This window comes from Girardinichthys multiradiatus, chromosome 21 (genome assembly GCF_021462225.1).
Source record: "Girardinichthys multiradiatus isolate DD_20200921_A chromosome 21, DD_fGirMul_XY1, whole genome shotgun sequence".
NCBI lineage: Eukaryota > Metazoa > Chordata > Actinopteri > Cyprinodontiformes > Goodeidae > Girardinichthys > Girardinichthys multiradiatus.
The window spans coordinates 29,799,137-29,816,400 of NC_061813.1; the positions used below are offsets into that span (position 1 = coordinate 29,799,137).

The 17,264-nt window shown below is 38.4% G+C and overlaps 1 protein-coding gene across 7 annotated transcripts in view; it reads left to right on the plus strand.

Annotated features, from left to right (window-relative positions):
* Nucleotides 1-17,264, plus strand: part of pou6f2 (POU class 6 homeobox 2) — a 128,044-nt gene that overhangs the window by 43,199 nt on the left and 67,581 nt on the right. For all 7 annotated transcript variants that reach the window (XM_047349783.1, XM_047349785.1, XM_047349780.1 and 4 more), the window contains one exon: nucleotides 4,999-5,218. In XM_047349783.1, the coding sequence (XP_047205739.1) occupies nucleotides 4,999-5,218 (220 nt within the window). The remainder of the gene's footprint in view (nucleotides 1-4,998; nucleotides 5,219-17,264) is intronic.

A 17,264-nucleotide genomic window follows, 5' to 3' on the forward strand; every position in this document is an offset into this window, starting at 1 on the left:
ACCCAATTCTCTTGCTTCAGGATCAATATGTTGTGATAGATTCTCGCCCCAGAGCCGGATATTGTTTGAACAACCATTATCTGATGGTAGTTTACCCAACATGAATCTACCTTCTTTCTGTTTCCCAATTGCAGTCAGGATGACAAAAGTCTGCTATCTGTGTGATTATGGGCAATTTCTCAGTGCCAGAGCTGCCAAGCAGATGGAGGGGCTTATTCTCCCCTGATGAGCAGAGAAGCCGGGTAGAACATCCAGTCCAGAGTGGGGCTGCTTCCTCTTCCAGAGCTCAACACTAACCCAATCTGTGTGTCCGTGTGGCCCCTAGGAGACCACTTCTCAACACTTAGCTGTCAGGTCTTCCTAGCGCTGTACAGCAGTTCTCTAGCAACGCCTACAGAGAGGGCGGCAAAGAGTTTTAAAACTAAAAGCCAGAAGGCGGACTGCTTCTAAATCTGGATAAGTGATGTTTTGGGTTCTTCAGTCAATGAGCAAACTGAGATACAGTTTTGTCCATACCCACAGAACTTGTTCACATTTTGACAGGTTACAGCTAGGAGCTTCAATGTATTTTATTGGGGTTTTATGTTACAGACTATAACAAAATAGTGGTGCATAACTATGTTTATTCACTATGACCCATTTTAACCTTAGAATACCTGTTGAGATTCGCAGCTCATGTGGAAGAATCCAGAGATGTGAGTTATTAGTGATGCACTCAACAAATCTGGCCTTTATAGATGAAGAATTTAGCCATTATTGAAAGAAACCTATAAGGAGTCCAGCTTGCAGAAGGTCACAAATCATGTAGGGGACTCAACAAACTTGTGAAAGAAGGAGCTCTGGTCTGATTAAATCAAAATTAAATGGAAGGAGGACAACTCTGAAGGAAAACTTAAAGGTTGCAAAAAACTGGGCGAGAGGTTGAACTTCCAGCAGAGCAACCCTAAACATTCACCTAGAGCTACAGTGGACTGGTTTAGCATATTTATCTGTAAAATGGCCCAGTCATAGTCCAGACCTAAATCCAGTGGAGCATCTGTGACAAGACAAACATTTCATTAAAGGTTCATAATGACAATAAAGATTTTTGATTCTTGAAGACCTGAAAGTCAATGTCCACAGACGCTCTCCGTCCAATCAGTCTGGGTTTGAGCTATTTTTTGTAGAAGAATGAACAAAAACTTCCCTCTCAATATTCGCAAACCTGGTAGATGCATACCCCCGGACACTTGTAGTTGTAATTGCATCAAAAGGTGGTTCCACAATGTATTGACATACCGTATAAGAGCCACACTTTTCAGTCTTTAGTGAGTAACAACAATGAAAACCTTGTCTCTCTTGCCTTCCAAATCACCACTGTGTCGGTCTATCAGATAAAATCCCCATAAAACACATTGATGTTTCTGAATGTAACATGGCAAAATGTGAAAACATTCAACAGGTATGAATACCTGTTAACGACCTGAATAACCTGATCAGGGTTGCTTTTGGATTCAAACTGAGATAATTCAGTTCTGACTCAATTTGTTTTTGTGTCAAACCGTGATGAGTACATTTGCAGTCATCTCACCTCATGATCACCACCTCAACACCAGAGCATTCTGCTGTGCTTTCTCTTGGCAGCTAGCGGCTTTTCTAAAGCCGTCTGTAATGATAAATAAATTAGCACTGCATCTCATAATTGTCGAATTGTCTTTTAATGTAATTCCCTTATATCCGAGGCTGTCTTCACTGTCAAGCTGGGCAATCGCATTTTGTTTGATTCACAGATGATATGTTTGAGGAGCCCCTTTGATTGGGTGCTGCGTCTATTTGAGATAAAATTTTGTCCAAAAAAACAAAGAGATTACAAATGTGTCACTCGCCGCTAACAAACACATCGCCTGTGTTTCTGTCCTTTTGAGGATTATTTGAGCGCCCAAATTATTAATTCATTTTGTAAATTTTAGGGCAAATGCTATTATATATGCTTTCAGATGCTTCAGATTTCCATTTGCTATGCACTGCTGTTGTATATCAAAGCAAATGTTGCGGAGGAATTCTTTACAGTGTTTGTGAGCAATCCAGTCAGTAGCATTCAACTTCTTTTCTTAGCAGCCTTGTGTCACAAACAAGTTTTCATTTGTTTCTGCAGCCTGAGATCTGTTCATGATCACATGCATGTTGGAGTAGGTGCAAGCAGCCTTAAACATGGGAAGGTTATCACAGTGACATGCCTGTCTCCTGGGAGCACCAGTCCTAAGAGTGGCGTGGGTTCTTCTCACCAGCCAGCCTGCTCTGCATCCTGCACAGGCTGCAGACACACCATGCAAAAGAAAGCAGATAGCTGACAATTGGAGTTAAAGGCTTGTGAACTTTAGTGTGCACAGTGCAACCAGGCATGTCTTACAATGTCTGAGGCAGCCTACTTTACTGTGAACGGAATGCAAGCTGACATAATGCTTTTATTATTTTATTTCAAACAATTCAATTCCATATTTACGCATGGAGTTTTGTTGAACTTTGCATTATCGTTGGTATCTCCTGTCTCATGGTGCTTGTACGAATCCATCTGACATGCATAAATGCTGACATAATTTCAAAAAGGCTGAATTGGATTGGCTTAAATATGTCATCCTTGTGTAGCTCTGCGGATTTTAACCACTGGTTTAAAGCCCAGATATCTATAACTGTAAACATGTCGGTTTGGAGGAGACATTTCAAGTGAGTTTTTACTGGGAAAAGAATCTTAGAGATTATTTCGATAACACATTTGTACCCTGTGAGTATTCCTGCAGCAGTTCCACATGAACTTACATAAATGAACAAATCCAAAAGGATACGAGACTGATGTGTGGTAACCCTCCTCAAAAGAGCAAAGTGCTACTTTTCAAAGCTCTGCTGCTTTCAAGCACATTATTCTATGTTATCAAAAATGATTTTCACTGAGTCTTTATAAAGGATAAACTCTTAGCTTTCTTACAATGATTGAGTTCTGTTCTGAAACAGCATTTCCCAACATTGGACTGCTGACATGTGCATCCATCAAAACACATCCACCCATATTAAGTAACAGCTTCTTTAGGTGTCTTTAGTTAAGCATTTTAAGTTTACCATTGATCATGTTGCAGTCTAGTCTAGTGGATGGGCATCTTTAAGCCAGGGTTAAGGAAACTGTTCAGACAAAATAATTCAGAAAAACAGATACTAAGACAAAATGTCAGTGTTTCTGTGTGCTACTTTTTTCCATTTGAATTTTACATAATAACACTTTCATTAGATCATGATTAATAGTATTAAGATTAAATTCTGGCCAACTCGGTTGAATCTGCAAAACTTTTTGTTACATTTTGTTTACAATTGATTGGATCTACTTGGACTACACTCACAAAAACCTAAAAACCTGCCATAATAAGCATATGCATGTACAGTACAACAGTCCAATTATTGCTGTTATTAATTAGGCAGGGAATAATTTCTTATTGTTGCTCAGGCGTTAGTAGAATTGGTCATCTTTTGCAGAATACAAGAACCTTACATGAAAAATAGAACACAAAATAATAGGCAAGCCACCATTCATGGTAACAAAGCATCACATAATAGTATAACAATATGAGACTTAATCACATAACAGGGAAGAAACTTTAAAATAACCAAATTTAAGCAAGCAAAAAGCTAATAAAATAGTTAGGCAATTTTCAGTGTATACCGAAAAACTGCTGTAAAAGGTAACGTTTCTGCTGATCTCAGGTTTTCATGCAGTTTGTTCCAGAGCTGAGGAGCATAGAAACTGTTCATATGAATTCATACAAATCCTTTCCAATGGAATCCGATTTCATTGGTTTAGACATGAATTAGATGAATGTTTATGCATATTTTGTGAGTCCCTTAATGGTGTAGCGGGGTAAGTCTGCGCCTTTAATATGTTGCGTCAGGAAGGTTATCTGGAGTAAAAGCCATTTCTGTGTGCAAGTTGTGCTGACTGTCTGTGGCGATCCCTGAATAAGGAAGCAGCCCGAAAAGACTCCTCCTTCATGCATGTTTTCATTATGTTATAGGTCACTTTGGAATAAAAATCCCCAAAGATAAGCAAAATCAGGTTATGACACAACATAACTCATTGTTTTAGATCAAATGTAACAGTATTTGCCAAGTGGCATCCAAATAGGCTTCATTGATTTGCATTCCCTAACTGAAAGCAACCATTTCATATATAAAGACTTTTAAGCAAAAACAAATAGGAGTGGTGGCTATGTTTGAAATGAGAAATGACAATACAATTTTTAATTATGTTTTCAAATGAAAATTAAGTCACAAATTAGGTCTTTTCTGATCAGTGAATGCACCATACTTAAGAGCTAACACTCTTCTGTGTGGATGCTGTTACTTGAAGAAGAAACAATCAAAGTTAGCTGTTTTCAGAGGGTGTTTATAAATGGAATCAGAGAAAGCACAGATGTGTAAGAGGTTGTTTTAAAGGAAACTGTATTTTCTACAAAAACATGTCGGCTGTTTATTTAGGCTGCTATTTTAAAACAGAGAGCAAGTGTTCAACAGATAACAGGAAGGCTAAACATATCACAGCAAATATGCTCTGCTTTATCCAGTTGACCTTTTGTCTATGTTTTTCAGAATTAAGTAATACCATGTTGTACAGCTATTGTTCTCTCACTCGCAAGAAATGACATCACCTCTGCACTTTAATGATCGATCACTACTGGAAGTCTATAAAAATAATAGATAAAACTGTTCACATGTCTTTATATAAAGCAGTTCTTAAAGAGAAATTAAAACAGGCCAAAATCGGTGTTGGCAGGTTAAAGCTTTGGAAAAAACAGAGATTCTAGATGTAATGTAACACAAAATGCTTTTTATGACCATCAAGAAGAAAAGTATCTGCTTGAGATAAAATGACTTGCAGCACATAACATATTTTTACAAGTTTTAAAGAAATACAACCCATCTTTGTTCACCTGACCGATTATGGTGAGTGTATGTATGTCTGTGTGCCTTCTGCAGTCTCTCCTGGTGGCCCAGCAACTGGCCAACGCAGTGGGTGGCGTGATGTCCGGTGCGGCGCCAGGCTTGAATCAGCCCATCCTCATCCCTTTCAACACGGGCGGACACCTTGGCGGACAGCAGGGTTTGGTGCTTTCTCTGCCCACGGCCAACATCCAGAGCCTGGTGGCTGCTGCCGCTGCGGGGGGAATTATGACGCTTCCCCTCCAGAACCTGCAAGGTGAGAGAGACGGTCCAGGGTGCATCGACAAGAGCTCAGCCACATGAGGAGCTTGATGGGGTCAGAAATAAAATAAAAAAAAACACTGGAGTTGAAAATCTATTTTCCTCATGGCTACAAAACTGACAAATGCTTTTTTTAATTCTACATGAAGAATCAGCGAGCATAGAGAAATAGTAACAGACACAACAAACATTGTTTTGACTAAGACTTCTATGTTTATGACATGGGAACTTTTTTTACACAGTGCTTTACAGTAGTCTTGAGCAGGTAAGAAACCTTGAGGGATTTGTATCCCAAAAAGCAACCATCCTGAAATTGCCTTGAGGTATAACCATATTAATTACAGGTCAGCGTTTTGCAGTGCAGTGCAGAAGCACTTTATGCCTCTTTCCTGTGCGTAAGAGTGCACCATACTTCACTTTTTTATCTCTTTTCCACCTCATCTGCCCATCCACATGGCTGTACTTATCCTTACCTTTTAAACTTTAATGCCCAAGTGTTCTCTGTTGATCATAGTTGTAAATGGTTTTCATTTTAATGTTTAAAACATTGTCTCTTTTATACCATTAGATTGAGGGATGGATGGGGAAACTGTCACTCATGAATCTTAGATGAGAGAGCAGCACTAATGTAAAAAATTGTAAAGCGGTGTTTTTTTTAGGATGCCGATTACAATAATGCCAGTGCAGCACAAAGTGCAGGGAATGTGGCTATCATGTGGGGAAATGGATGGGCAGATGCCCTTAGTGAGGAAATGTGGAGCTGGAAGCCTAATGGACACAAACATGCATAAATAACAACAGCCATTGCTGTGGGCAGAGCTTTTAATAAACTCGCATCTAACCAACAAGCCCTTCAATGTATCCGTCAGCAATGGACGATAATGGGCCCGGCAGGCTAGTCTGACTCGCACGTCAACACATCTTCATTCTTGTCCACGCGGGACAACCCAGAGGCTTTGGCGATCTGATGAACTGATCGACAAACACATTGCCAGGGTGTCAGAACTCCATAACAAACACCTCTCTGTCAGCGAAGAACAAACCAGAACAGATTCTGAACCCAGCGTCCTGATGAAATTCTTCAGCCAGAAGAGATGGAGAGGAAAAAATATGTTGCGGAGAAATGCCTTTGTGGCAGATCTTTTTTTAAGCGAGTGGACTGACAGACTGCCTGTTCGCACGTCCTCCTATCTGAAGGGGATGCATTGAAGGGACCTCCGTGGAGAGAAAGTGACACAAGTCACGGGTGAAGCTAAATGTCTTGACTGTGTCCGGGACCCTCTGGCCATGAGGCACTCCTTCACTCTCCCCTGTCTGAGTTCATCACAGCTCCACTGAATGAGGCCTGCTGGCACAGCACCTCTGTCAGACAACTGCGGCTCTGGCCTCTGCCCCTGGTGTCCCTCCCCCGCCCCTCCTCAGCCGCTCGGGGCTCCAGGCCTGATTAATCACACATATAATACAGCACTGCGCTGTCACCAGGGAGCAGTCAGCTCATTTCACAACCTCCGAAGCAAGTGTGCTTTACAGCATTTACACGCTGCTTTCTAATTAACGTCAGATCAGACACGAGACAGCAGCCAGGCGCAATAATGAGGTACTGGGAGGAGCCCAGTCAGTGTCTGTGTTTAAATGTAATGAGGCAGTTAATGACCAGCTAATAAGGCTGTTTGTCTCGCAGAATGGGCGGTTGAGGTTGGGGGAATGGTATACAGTACATGAGAGCCTGCATGTTAGTAGTTTGACCCTCAAGCTGGGAGTAAGCAGACAAAATTAAAGTTTTAATGTTAAATAATATTAGGTTTTACAGACTAAATTATTCTTGTATTTTTTACAAAAGTATTCATTATCCTTATCAGAATCAGAAAAGCTTTATTGCCAAGTACGTTTTTTGGACATACAAGGAATTTGTTTTGGCGTAGTCGGTGCAATACAATACAAATTAAACAGTATAAACATATCTACAATATAATATACATATATGTGTACAGTTTTAAGTGAGTGAGAGTAAATGTAGAGCAGTATAGGATGCCAGAGCGGTACAACAGTGCAGGTGATCAGTGTGCAGCGGTAAACATCTTTAAATTTTTTCACATGACAAAAACAAATGTATGTGTATTTAATTGGGATTTTATGTGAAAGAGCAACAAAAACAAATACATGATTTTGAAGTGAAAGGTGATCATTCATGGGTTTCAGGTAAAAGAAACCTCCTTTTACTGCAGTTACAGCTGCAAGTCTTTTGGGGGAGGGTACCAACTTTGAACATCTAGAGACTTAAATATTTGTCAGTTCTTTTTGGCCCAAGCCCAGATTGGATGGACATAATATTTTGAATATTACCAAGATTCTAAGTTAGGTATAGATCTGGACCTTCACTGGGTCATTCTAAGAAACGGATAAGCTTTGATCCGAACTACTCCGTTGTAGCTCAGGCTGTATGCAAAGGGTTGTTGACCTGCTAGAAGGTGAACATCCACCCCAGTCTTAAGTCTTGTGCAGCTTCTAACAGGTTTCCCTCTAGGATTATTGTGTTTTTAGCTCCATCCATCTTTCCATCAACTTTGACCAGCTTCTCTTTGGCTGTTGAACACAAACATCCTCGCAGCATGATGCTGCCACCACAGTGTTTCTCAGTGGGGTTAATGTGATCTGGAGTGTTTTCCCCCACACATGTCTTTTTGCATTAAGGCCAGAAAGTTTAATTCTGGTCTCATATGATCAGATCACCTTCTTCTACATGTTTGCTGTCTCAAGAACATGAACCAAACTTCAAACAGTGGTTTTCTTTTTGCCCCTCTTAAGTAAAGGCAAGATTTGTGGACGACTCTTGTGGATTCTCCCACTTGAGCTGTGGATCACTACAGCTCCTTCAAAGTTACCATGGACCTCTCTTGATTAATGCTCAGCCTGTTAGTTTAAGTGGAGAGTCATGTCTTTGCAGGTTTGAAGTTGTGCGCACTCTTTCCGTTTCTCTCAACGACTTTATCCCCGACCTGTCTGCCGTGTTCCTTGGTCTTCCTGATGCTGTTTGTTTACCAACCATCTCTAACAAACCTCTGAGGCCTTCACAGAGCAGCTAGATTCATACTTAGATGAAATTACTCACAGGTAACTTTATTCACAAATAAGGTGACTTCTGAAGACAATTTGTTGAACTGGATTTTTGTAGGGATGTCAGTGTAAAGAGGAAGTTAAGTACAAATGTACATCACCTCTCAGCATTAAAATCAACATTTTGATTTGGTAAACTCGAATCAATAAGAAGGAACCCAACAACCAGTTAAAAGAGGCGTTTTGATCATAGGTTCTGGTCATGTTTATCAAAGCTGGTTCTGTCAGATCTGATGTTGACAGCAGGGAACCAGTTGGTCCACTGCGAGCTTTAAGAGGGCAGCTCTCTCAGACTGTGATGAATAACTATCACTGTAATGGGGTTGTGCTGTAGAGTTGGAGCAGTTGCTTAAATAAAACTGAGCAGCATCTTGTGGCAGACTCAGTAAGCACAGGCACCAGTGTAACTGGTTATTTGTCAGAATGATTTATGCTTGCAAACATGCAGTAAAAACAAATTCCCAATGAAACTAAACAAGGGGGAAAGTTATCTTTTGTGACAGAGTACACACAATTCTAGCTGACTTCACCGAGGCAAAACTAGGTTGGGTCATGCTGGAGGTCTGGAAATTTGACGGCAGATGAGAATAAAATCATATTTGATTTTTATAAACACAGATTTAAGTATGTTCGACACGTACAGACAAAACATTCTGAGGTATTTTTTGTTGGATGTGGGGGCTAAGTTTCTGCTGGATTTTAAATAGGGTTTCTTTCTGCCTGATTTTATAACAAGCACAGTGCGATTACCATACTTGTAATACTAGCTGTATCAAACAATTGTACATCTTATCCACAATGGAAACAAGCAGAACAAAGTCATCTGTCTGCTCCTCTCCTCCACGACTCACTCAAAGGTAATTCAAGGAGTTGCTTTACTGGAGTTCTTTCATATTAATAAGCATATCCCACCTCATTTGCTGTGAGCAGAAAGCCATGCAGCACATCACATCACAGAGATGACTTTTAATGGTGAGGTGAGAGCATCGTTCCTCTGTATTCGTCCGCAGGAAACACAAAACAGCACTCAGGCTTCCTCACGAAGGTCGGCATCCCACTCACCTGCAGTAATGAGACGTTGTGTCAGTGCCAATCAAAGAAACGTCTGTCGTTTTGATAAAAATGCTCAGCGGTGTCGCTCGCTGCTTTTGGGATCGTCATGATACAAATTAGGGAAATCACTCTGCTCATTACACCACCAAAGGGTGGGCTCCTGGGGGAAGAGCCAAATGTTTCCACACTAGCTAGGCATGTCAGACTGGATCTCTTCTGCCTCAGCTGATTGCTGCTCCTTTAAGATGTAAGCTCAATGGGCCGGGCCTCTGACTTAACCTGTCTGCTGAGAGAAACCCGCTGTGTCCCTTTACTCATTACATTTTCTGTGCCAGAGAATATCAAACATTCTTCAATGTTTGCTGCTGTCACTCAAACATACAGTATGTGTAACTTCTTCAGTTCATTTTGGGAAATAAAAAAGATCTTAGCTATACCACCTAGTTTTTTAAATTTATATTTTTTCCACTGTTTAAAAGAAAAAGGGTGTTTCCAAACAAAAGTACTCCTATGATTCGTTACCAATCTGCCAGGGAGACCTTTCGTAGGGAGACCTGCTTTGACAAACAATGATTTATACTCAGTTCATAGTCTACCATAAGGAAGTGAAGTAGTATGACTTCAATAAATAATACCCACATGAAGGAGGGCACTTAAGAAATGTTTCATCTATGAGACGTATGGCGCTTTTTCCCCCAGAACTTTTAATTAGTCTTGATTTTTTTGTTTTCATTGTCGAGTCCAAAACTTGAGCAATGATGCTTAGCAGTAGCTCCTCCACTGCTGCAGCGCTGACGTAGGTCCTGCTTAGCAGCTGGGAGTGGGAAAGAAACAGTGATTTTCAGCAATAAAACTCAATACACTTTGTAGCTTATACAGAGCCACTACCGATAGAAAGCGGCAACTGATACAAATTTTAATGTGATTTCACCAACCTAGATTTCTGTTTTCTATTACTTCTGAGGAGAAAAGAGGATAAATGACTGTGGTCAGGATTAATTCCTGGTGTTGCAGCCATAATCTTATGATCATTTTACAGCGTTTACACTGTGAAACAGCATTATAATTCCTTCACATTATGTTTCATGGTTACAGATCCCAGATATTAATTATTTTGGTTTGATGAGGGTTCATAGTCTGTCATATTTTATGAGTCGGTTGGCCCAAACATAGATTAAAATCAAAATAAATGGAAAAAGAGTATAATACAAAGGTTTAAGATAAGAACATACAATTATTATACATTTGTTTCTAGCATTTTCTGTGACCATGTATCTCCATAAATCACGACAATACTTAACTACAACAAAAAGTAACTCACAAGTCCGACATGGAAGTAGTTAAGAGCAAGGTGGCTACTCCTTTTTGACACTTCACTTTTTGTTGTAGTCATATACTGTAAGTTGTTGAGCTTACATTCAAACTTTAATGGAAATAGTGAGTATAAAACGAGATAGACTTGGAAAACACACAGAAAAACAGCTCCACTGTTTTTGTGGTTTCTAGCACAGTAAGCAATAATGAGCAATTAAAAAGTGGGCCCCTTTGTCATCATCTTCAATCATCTCCAGATATCCATCTCCAAAGGACACAGTACAGTCTTAAAATATCTCCACTTTGGAAAGCATATTTTGAAAGATTTTTCGTCACCTAAAAGTCAGGCCCAGTCCACAAAGCCCAACAGAAAACTGATTTGGAAAAAAAAACAGATCTTGGATTACATCTGGAAGTAATACTTTGTGTTTGCATCACTAAAATTCAGGTGAAAGTTCTGTTCGTATTCAGACTCTTCTGCTGCCTTTATCAATTCAAATCAGTTTGTTTTACCCTGATCAACTAACAGTGTGCAATTTCGTGTCTACTGTTCAGGTTTGCCACAAGATGTCCCATTATTATTGGACTATTGTCTCTTTTTGTAAAATGTATTTTAACAATAAAACTAGTTTTGTTTTTATTCCCTTTCACTTACAAATGATCATTCCCTTGCTTCATCCTAATTTATTAAATCAGAATGAATAGAATCAAATCATATTCAGTTAAATTAGAACATACTGAATGGGACAAAATTGTGGTTAAGTGGTGAATCAAATCACTGTTTACTGTTATATCTTGGGTTGTTAGTAGGGTATTGAGATAGGTATAATTAACGGTAAAAAAAAAAAACCTGCAAAACCTGCAGAGCTAACCACAGAAACAGTAAAGCCATTTTTGTGGGGTTTTATTCATATCGCTTTTGACCATGGAATCTTGCGGCCCACGGCCACTGCTTGCATTTTGGATGGACCCAAGGGGCAAAGTCAAAACTTTAAAATCAAACAAGTATTAAGTGTCCAAAAATGCAGCTTTTGTTTTGAAAACTTAATATGTCACAGTGTCAGCTCATCCTAAGAAAGGGAAAGAATGTGGATTATTTCCTTATATACATTGTTTTTCAAGTTGTCATGAATATGCACTTTGCATATCAATCAGATATTGAGCCAGTTATCTAATATCACACAGCCTTACTGTAAAGTATTTATTTGCTAAAGTCAAAGAGGAAGTGGCTCTGTTACTGGAGAACCCATGGTTCTTTGTGGTTACAACTTGAGCTAGAACGTCAAGCAGTTATGAAAGGGTTCAAAGCCATCCCGAGCAGAGCCACCCCTGGACACGCATCATGATCCCTGCCAGCTATTCACATGTCGACCATTTAATGTTATTGGGGGGAGGGGTTATTAGGTTAAAGGTCAGATTTGGACAACTTTGGAAGCCACATTCTGTTTTGCCATTCATTCTAATTTTGCAAATGCATCTTCATAGCTGTACCCTGAGCATCGGTATAATGATTTATGAGAATTCATGAAGCTGTGTTTAATTGACACCACAGGCTGCACAGACTTAGGTATTACAATGCATTTAGCCTTTTTCAATAAATTACAAAAATGTATTAAACGTACACAGTTTGTCTTAAAATTCTCAAAGTATTCTCAGAGGACCCTAACCCTAACCCTAACCCTAACCCTGTCAAAAGGAATGTTTAAAATTACCACGTCCTTAGATAAAACACATTTGAAAAGCAAAATGTTAAATCCTATTTTGAGGGTCATTGCAACATTTACACCAAAAATAATAAATGACCTAAAAATACACGCTGTGTCCAAAAATATTTACATCATCAGACTGAATTGAAAATAAAAATACAAAAAAGTAAACATTGTTCATGTTCTTTCAAATTAAAATGATTTACTCAAAGATAATAGAAAGTTGCAGTTATCAGTTTAACATTTGTACCTTGTTGTTCATTTGGAGCCAGCTGTCAAAAAAATCCCATTAAAGTTTATTATCAAAAATATTTTTGGAATAACTGAGTTTAAACAGTGATATATTTCTGAACTCCAATCAGAATTATTCATGTATCCCTGAAGAAAATGTGTTGCCCACCCATGATCTAGACACAGATTTGTTTTTTTAACCAGAAAAGAAAATTAGTTTGAAAAAAAACCCTTATGTGTGTACTGTACCCAGGGCCTCAATATGCATGTGCAAAATGTCCATGTTAGTGTGAACAGGGAGTTAATGTGGGCCCAGTCTGCACTTTTTAACCCCAATATCTGTCATTGTAACACAGTAAAGCCCAGGCCCATCCCTCCTCGATTATCGCTGTTTAATTTGAAGTATTCTCAAGCAGAATGCATTTCACGTTGTCCTTTAATGATTTAAGTTTGCTGTGGTTGTAGGATGACTCGCAGGGGAGAGAGCTGCATTAAATAAATAACAGTGATAAAATGTAGACCTCATACATTTCAAAGCTAATGCAACTAGCGGTGCAATAGGAGCAGCTGCGCACAGTTCTGGAGCGGTAATTTGATTGATTTGTTGTGACAGCAGCCAAATAATTGAGAGTGAGAGCTGCTGCTAGAGATGAAGCGCAGGCAGAGGTAGGTTCGCCAGGCAGTCCCAGCAGATACGGCACCCGGCTTCTCATCTCTGCCATTGATATCTGCCAGTGGTTTTATTGTTTGTCTTCAATAAGCAGCTTGGAAACGTGCGGGGTTAGTCGTGACAGACGAAAAGAAGATAAAAAAGTCACCAAATCAAAACGCACAGAGGAGCATTAGGAGGGTTAGGATCAAAAACTCAAATTTAAAGGCTGAGGTTTACTGTACATGCACCCATGAACACTTGCACACTCTTGTGAGACTGATTGTTGCTCTCATATGTGTTTTGAAGCAGAGACGTAAGTGCATTTTACCTCTTGGTGTTTTACTTGTTGCAGACATGCTAATCATGTTCTGCATTCAGGTCATACATTTGTTATAATAATTTCACACAAATGAAAAAAATGTTACCATTCTCCCTGGTATAAAACAATAGCACTGTTTGTCTTGACCTTCTGACTCTTGACTCATGTTTTGTTTCTGTGGATGGTGGCAGTGTCTCTGGTGCAGCAATGCCACAGGACAAAACGCTGCCAGAGCATAGAATAAAAAGAAACAGAAGAAAAAGAAACAAGTAGGGCGACTCTTTATGGCAGCGTGGAAGACAACAATAATATTGTTAATCAGATGTGGCTGTTTCTGCTTCTCCTCAGCAAACCCTGACATCTCCCCCCACTAGTAAACAGCGAGGGAGGCTTTTTTGCAAACCTGCTGCCATAAACACACAATCTACAAGACAGCCTCTGTACATTGCACATTGCCTGTCTGCACTGAGTGTACACAGAGCAGTGCATTTATTGCAAAGGGTTTTACTTGAGGAGACAGAGAACCATGTGTATTGGTAGAGTAAGGAGGGTGAATTTGACAACAATTATAGTAATTATACAATGCAGCCCCACTGTTTAATTTTTTGACTGTTCAAACCCCAATTTCTAAACAAACCATTTCATCCTATGTACCTAAATATTGCTTATCACTTTATTATAGGGGGGTACTGACAGATCCAGCTCAGAAGACAATACATAATACTGGGTTCACAAGAATAAAACAAGATGCCCTTTTAATGATTTATTAGTCATAATTAAGTTTTTTTGGTTTTCAAAAAGGAAAAGTTTCACAAATCACAAAATAATTTTTATTCACAACACACAAAAACATGAATATTCAAGCCTACACACAAACAGTATAGAATGATCACCACCCGGTTTTAGTTGACCCTGTATTTTTGTTTTCATATTTATCCCGGACTAAGTTTCTCATAATGCAAAAACAAGCTAAGGTTTTATCAGTCTAGTATTTTAAAAATTGAATTACAGATCATTAAATGTCATCCTGAATAAAATTTCAGGGACCTATTTATGAGATTTACATAACCATGTTTCATTAAAGCGAATTATATAAATCATGGGTTGTCAAAATGCGTAGAAATCGCTCCCAAGGTCTTCCATTGGCATCAGCCCCGATATTATTTGTTTTTTAAATTATAAATTTCAGTATAAAACCTACTATTGCAGATGAAGTAAAGAAGTCCCCTCTGAATTTAAAGAGTAAAGGCCATCCTGCTTTTTTCTTCCATCCATATGGACAGATTGATGCAAGGTCAGTATAGATCGTTCCACTGAAAATTACCCATAGAAAATGTTCAGTACAAAATATGCAAAATGACTAACCCCTTTTTTATGTTATTTACACCAGGTTACCCACTATATTATTAAACACCCATGTCATGCCAGATTAGTGTAATGGCCATTTTGCCTCTTTGCTATTTCGTACCATTTGTATGTTTGGTCATTTCTTACCTGATTTGTTTTTCTGCCCCAAAGGCAGCAGTCTACCTCAGGATGTTTTATACCACAATACATCAATTTGTACCCGCCTTGGGAATGTTTTGTACCCGCTTTGACAACCAATGGCTTAAAGTATTTGTTTTAATAATTAATTCTGACTGCAATGAATAAAATCTACCATCAGGAATTTTTTGCGTTGATCAGGGATCAACTGACTCTGACGGGATCAGGACTGAAAATAAATGGAAACTGAGTGTAATGCAAACATTTTAGAAAATAATGTATAATTGATTTAAATAATACATTAGATATGGGGATTTTTATGAATATTGAATTTCATAATTTAAAAACATGCCATAAAAAAAAGAAGTTAAATCAATTGTTTAAATTCCTGGTTACAAAATAGGGGTAAAAACTGGTGAAGTTGCAAACTGACCTGGACCTGCCAAATGAACAGGTAGAGAACTATAGTTAAAAGAAAAATAATCAACCAACAATTTATAACATGATCTAATTGCCATTATTTAAAAAAAAAAATTACATTGCTGCTTCTCAAATAATACAATACATGCATTCATAGTTTTTTTGATTTTGGTACATACATACATATGGAAAATGAGACTAAATGGGTGATATTTTAGTCACTTTCTTTAAAATAAGTATCAGCTGTTTCATTTCTTATAATAATTGACATATTTGTTTTACTCAGTAACTGAATTCCACTTAAGGCACAATAGATAAATTCAGTGAGATAAAGTGAGCTGAAAGTATAGGTCACTTTAAAATTTGTTTTTAGAGATGTACACAATGGTGGAAGACAACAGCAAAAGTATTTAATATACACCTGTTGAAATTAGTAGATGTTTTCAGTAAACATCTACCAAGCAAATAGTAGGCAATTAGGTAAGAGGGCTATTGATTCGGTAAGCTAGCCTGCAGTCTACTGCTTAACACACTTGCAATCTGTAGCATGCTTAGCTTGATTCAGAAATCATGGTAAACTGTTTTAACATTTGATTAACCTGTCTTCAAGTCCCATTTCAGCAATACCATCATTCCTCGTACTGAAAACTTGTTACTTTTAAAAAAATGGACATGAAAGCTATCAACAATTACAGTGTTACTCATAGAAATGTAATTTTGAGATAACAAATGTTACAATTGTACTAGCAAGAAATAAGATACTTAGATATTTCAAAATTGCTTTTGGTCCTAAGAAGAAATTTTTGTACATAGCTGAAATGTTATCAGTGGATATTTGGTTAAAAGAGTCTCCCTGGCTTTCAAATGTTAAAACAGCTTACCATATCTTGAGACTGGTATCCAGCCAATGTGTGTGTGCGTGGACCAGAGCGGAGCTTCGCCTTTAGATGAAGTGAGCAAAAGGAAACTATGGAGACACAAATTATAAGTTGTGTGTAAATAGGATATATACAACAATATAAACATAAACTCATGTAGTTTGTGTGATTAAAGAACAGGGTTTAGACTGGTTCTAAAGAAAAGGTACTCCTAACTGACTTCTTTCCAGACCTGCTGATCTCTAGAAAATTAAGTTATTACTTGACATTCAAGGCCAACCCCTCCTTATAAAGAAGAAGGGGAAACACTTATATAAACAAGCTTAAAATTATGAAATCTCTTCAAATGCTCTTTATTAAAATTCTTTGGTATTTAAAATTACTTGAGACATAGTATATAATGATCATGTGTCCCCAACAATTATGCATAATCAATACAGCTAAGCTTTTCATTATCACGTGTCATTTTATTGTTGAATAGACTGATCAATGACCGAGGTCCAGCTAATGATGAGTATTGAATGCTGTAGAGAAAACAACACAAATCAGTGTACTGTTTTCATGATATTTCAGAGCTTGTAAAGTGCTTCCTGTAAATGGCTTGACCGCTTGACCTCGAAGTTGTTTTGTCAGAATTGCATCTCACTTTTTGCTTTCCTCTCCCATCCGCACTGTTTCCTAAAGATTTGCTTATGGTCTACATCGTTGCTGTGGTGCAATTCAGAAGCTTTTAGCAACAACCTGTAGTCAAGCATTTTAACTGAAAATTGATTTATGATTTACATGGTCAGTGAGGGGAAAATGAACTTATGAAATGTTGTAAATGAAATATTAGAACAAGGTGCAGTGGGAGAAGGGAGACAGAGATG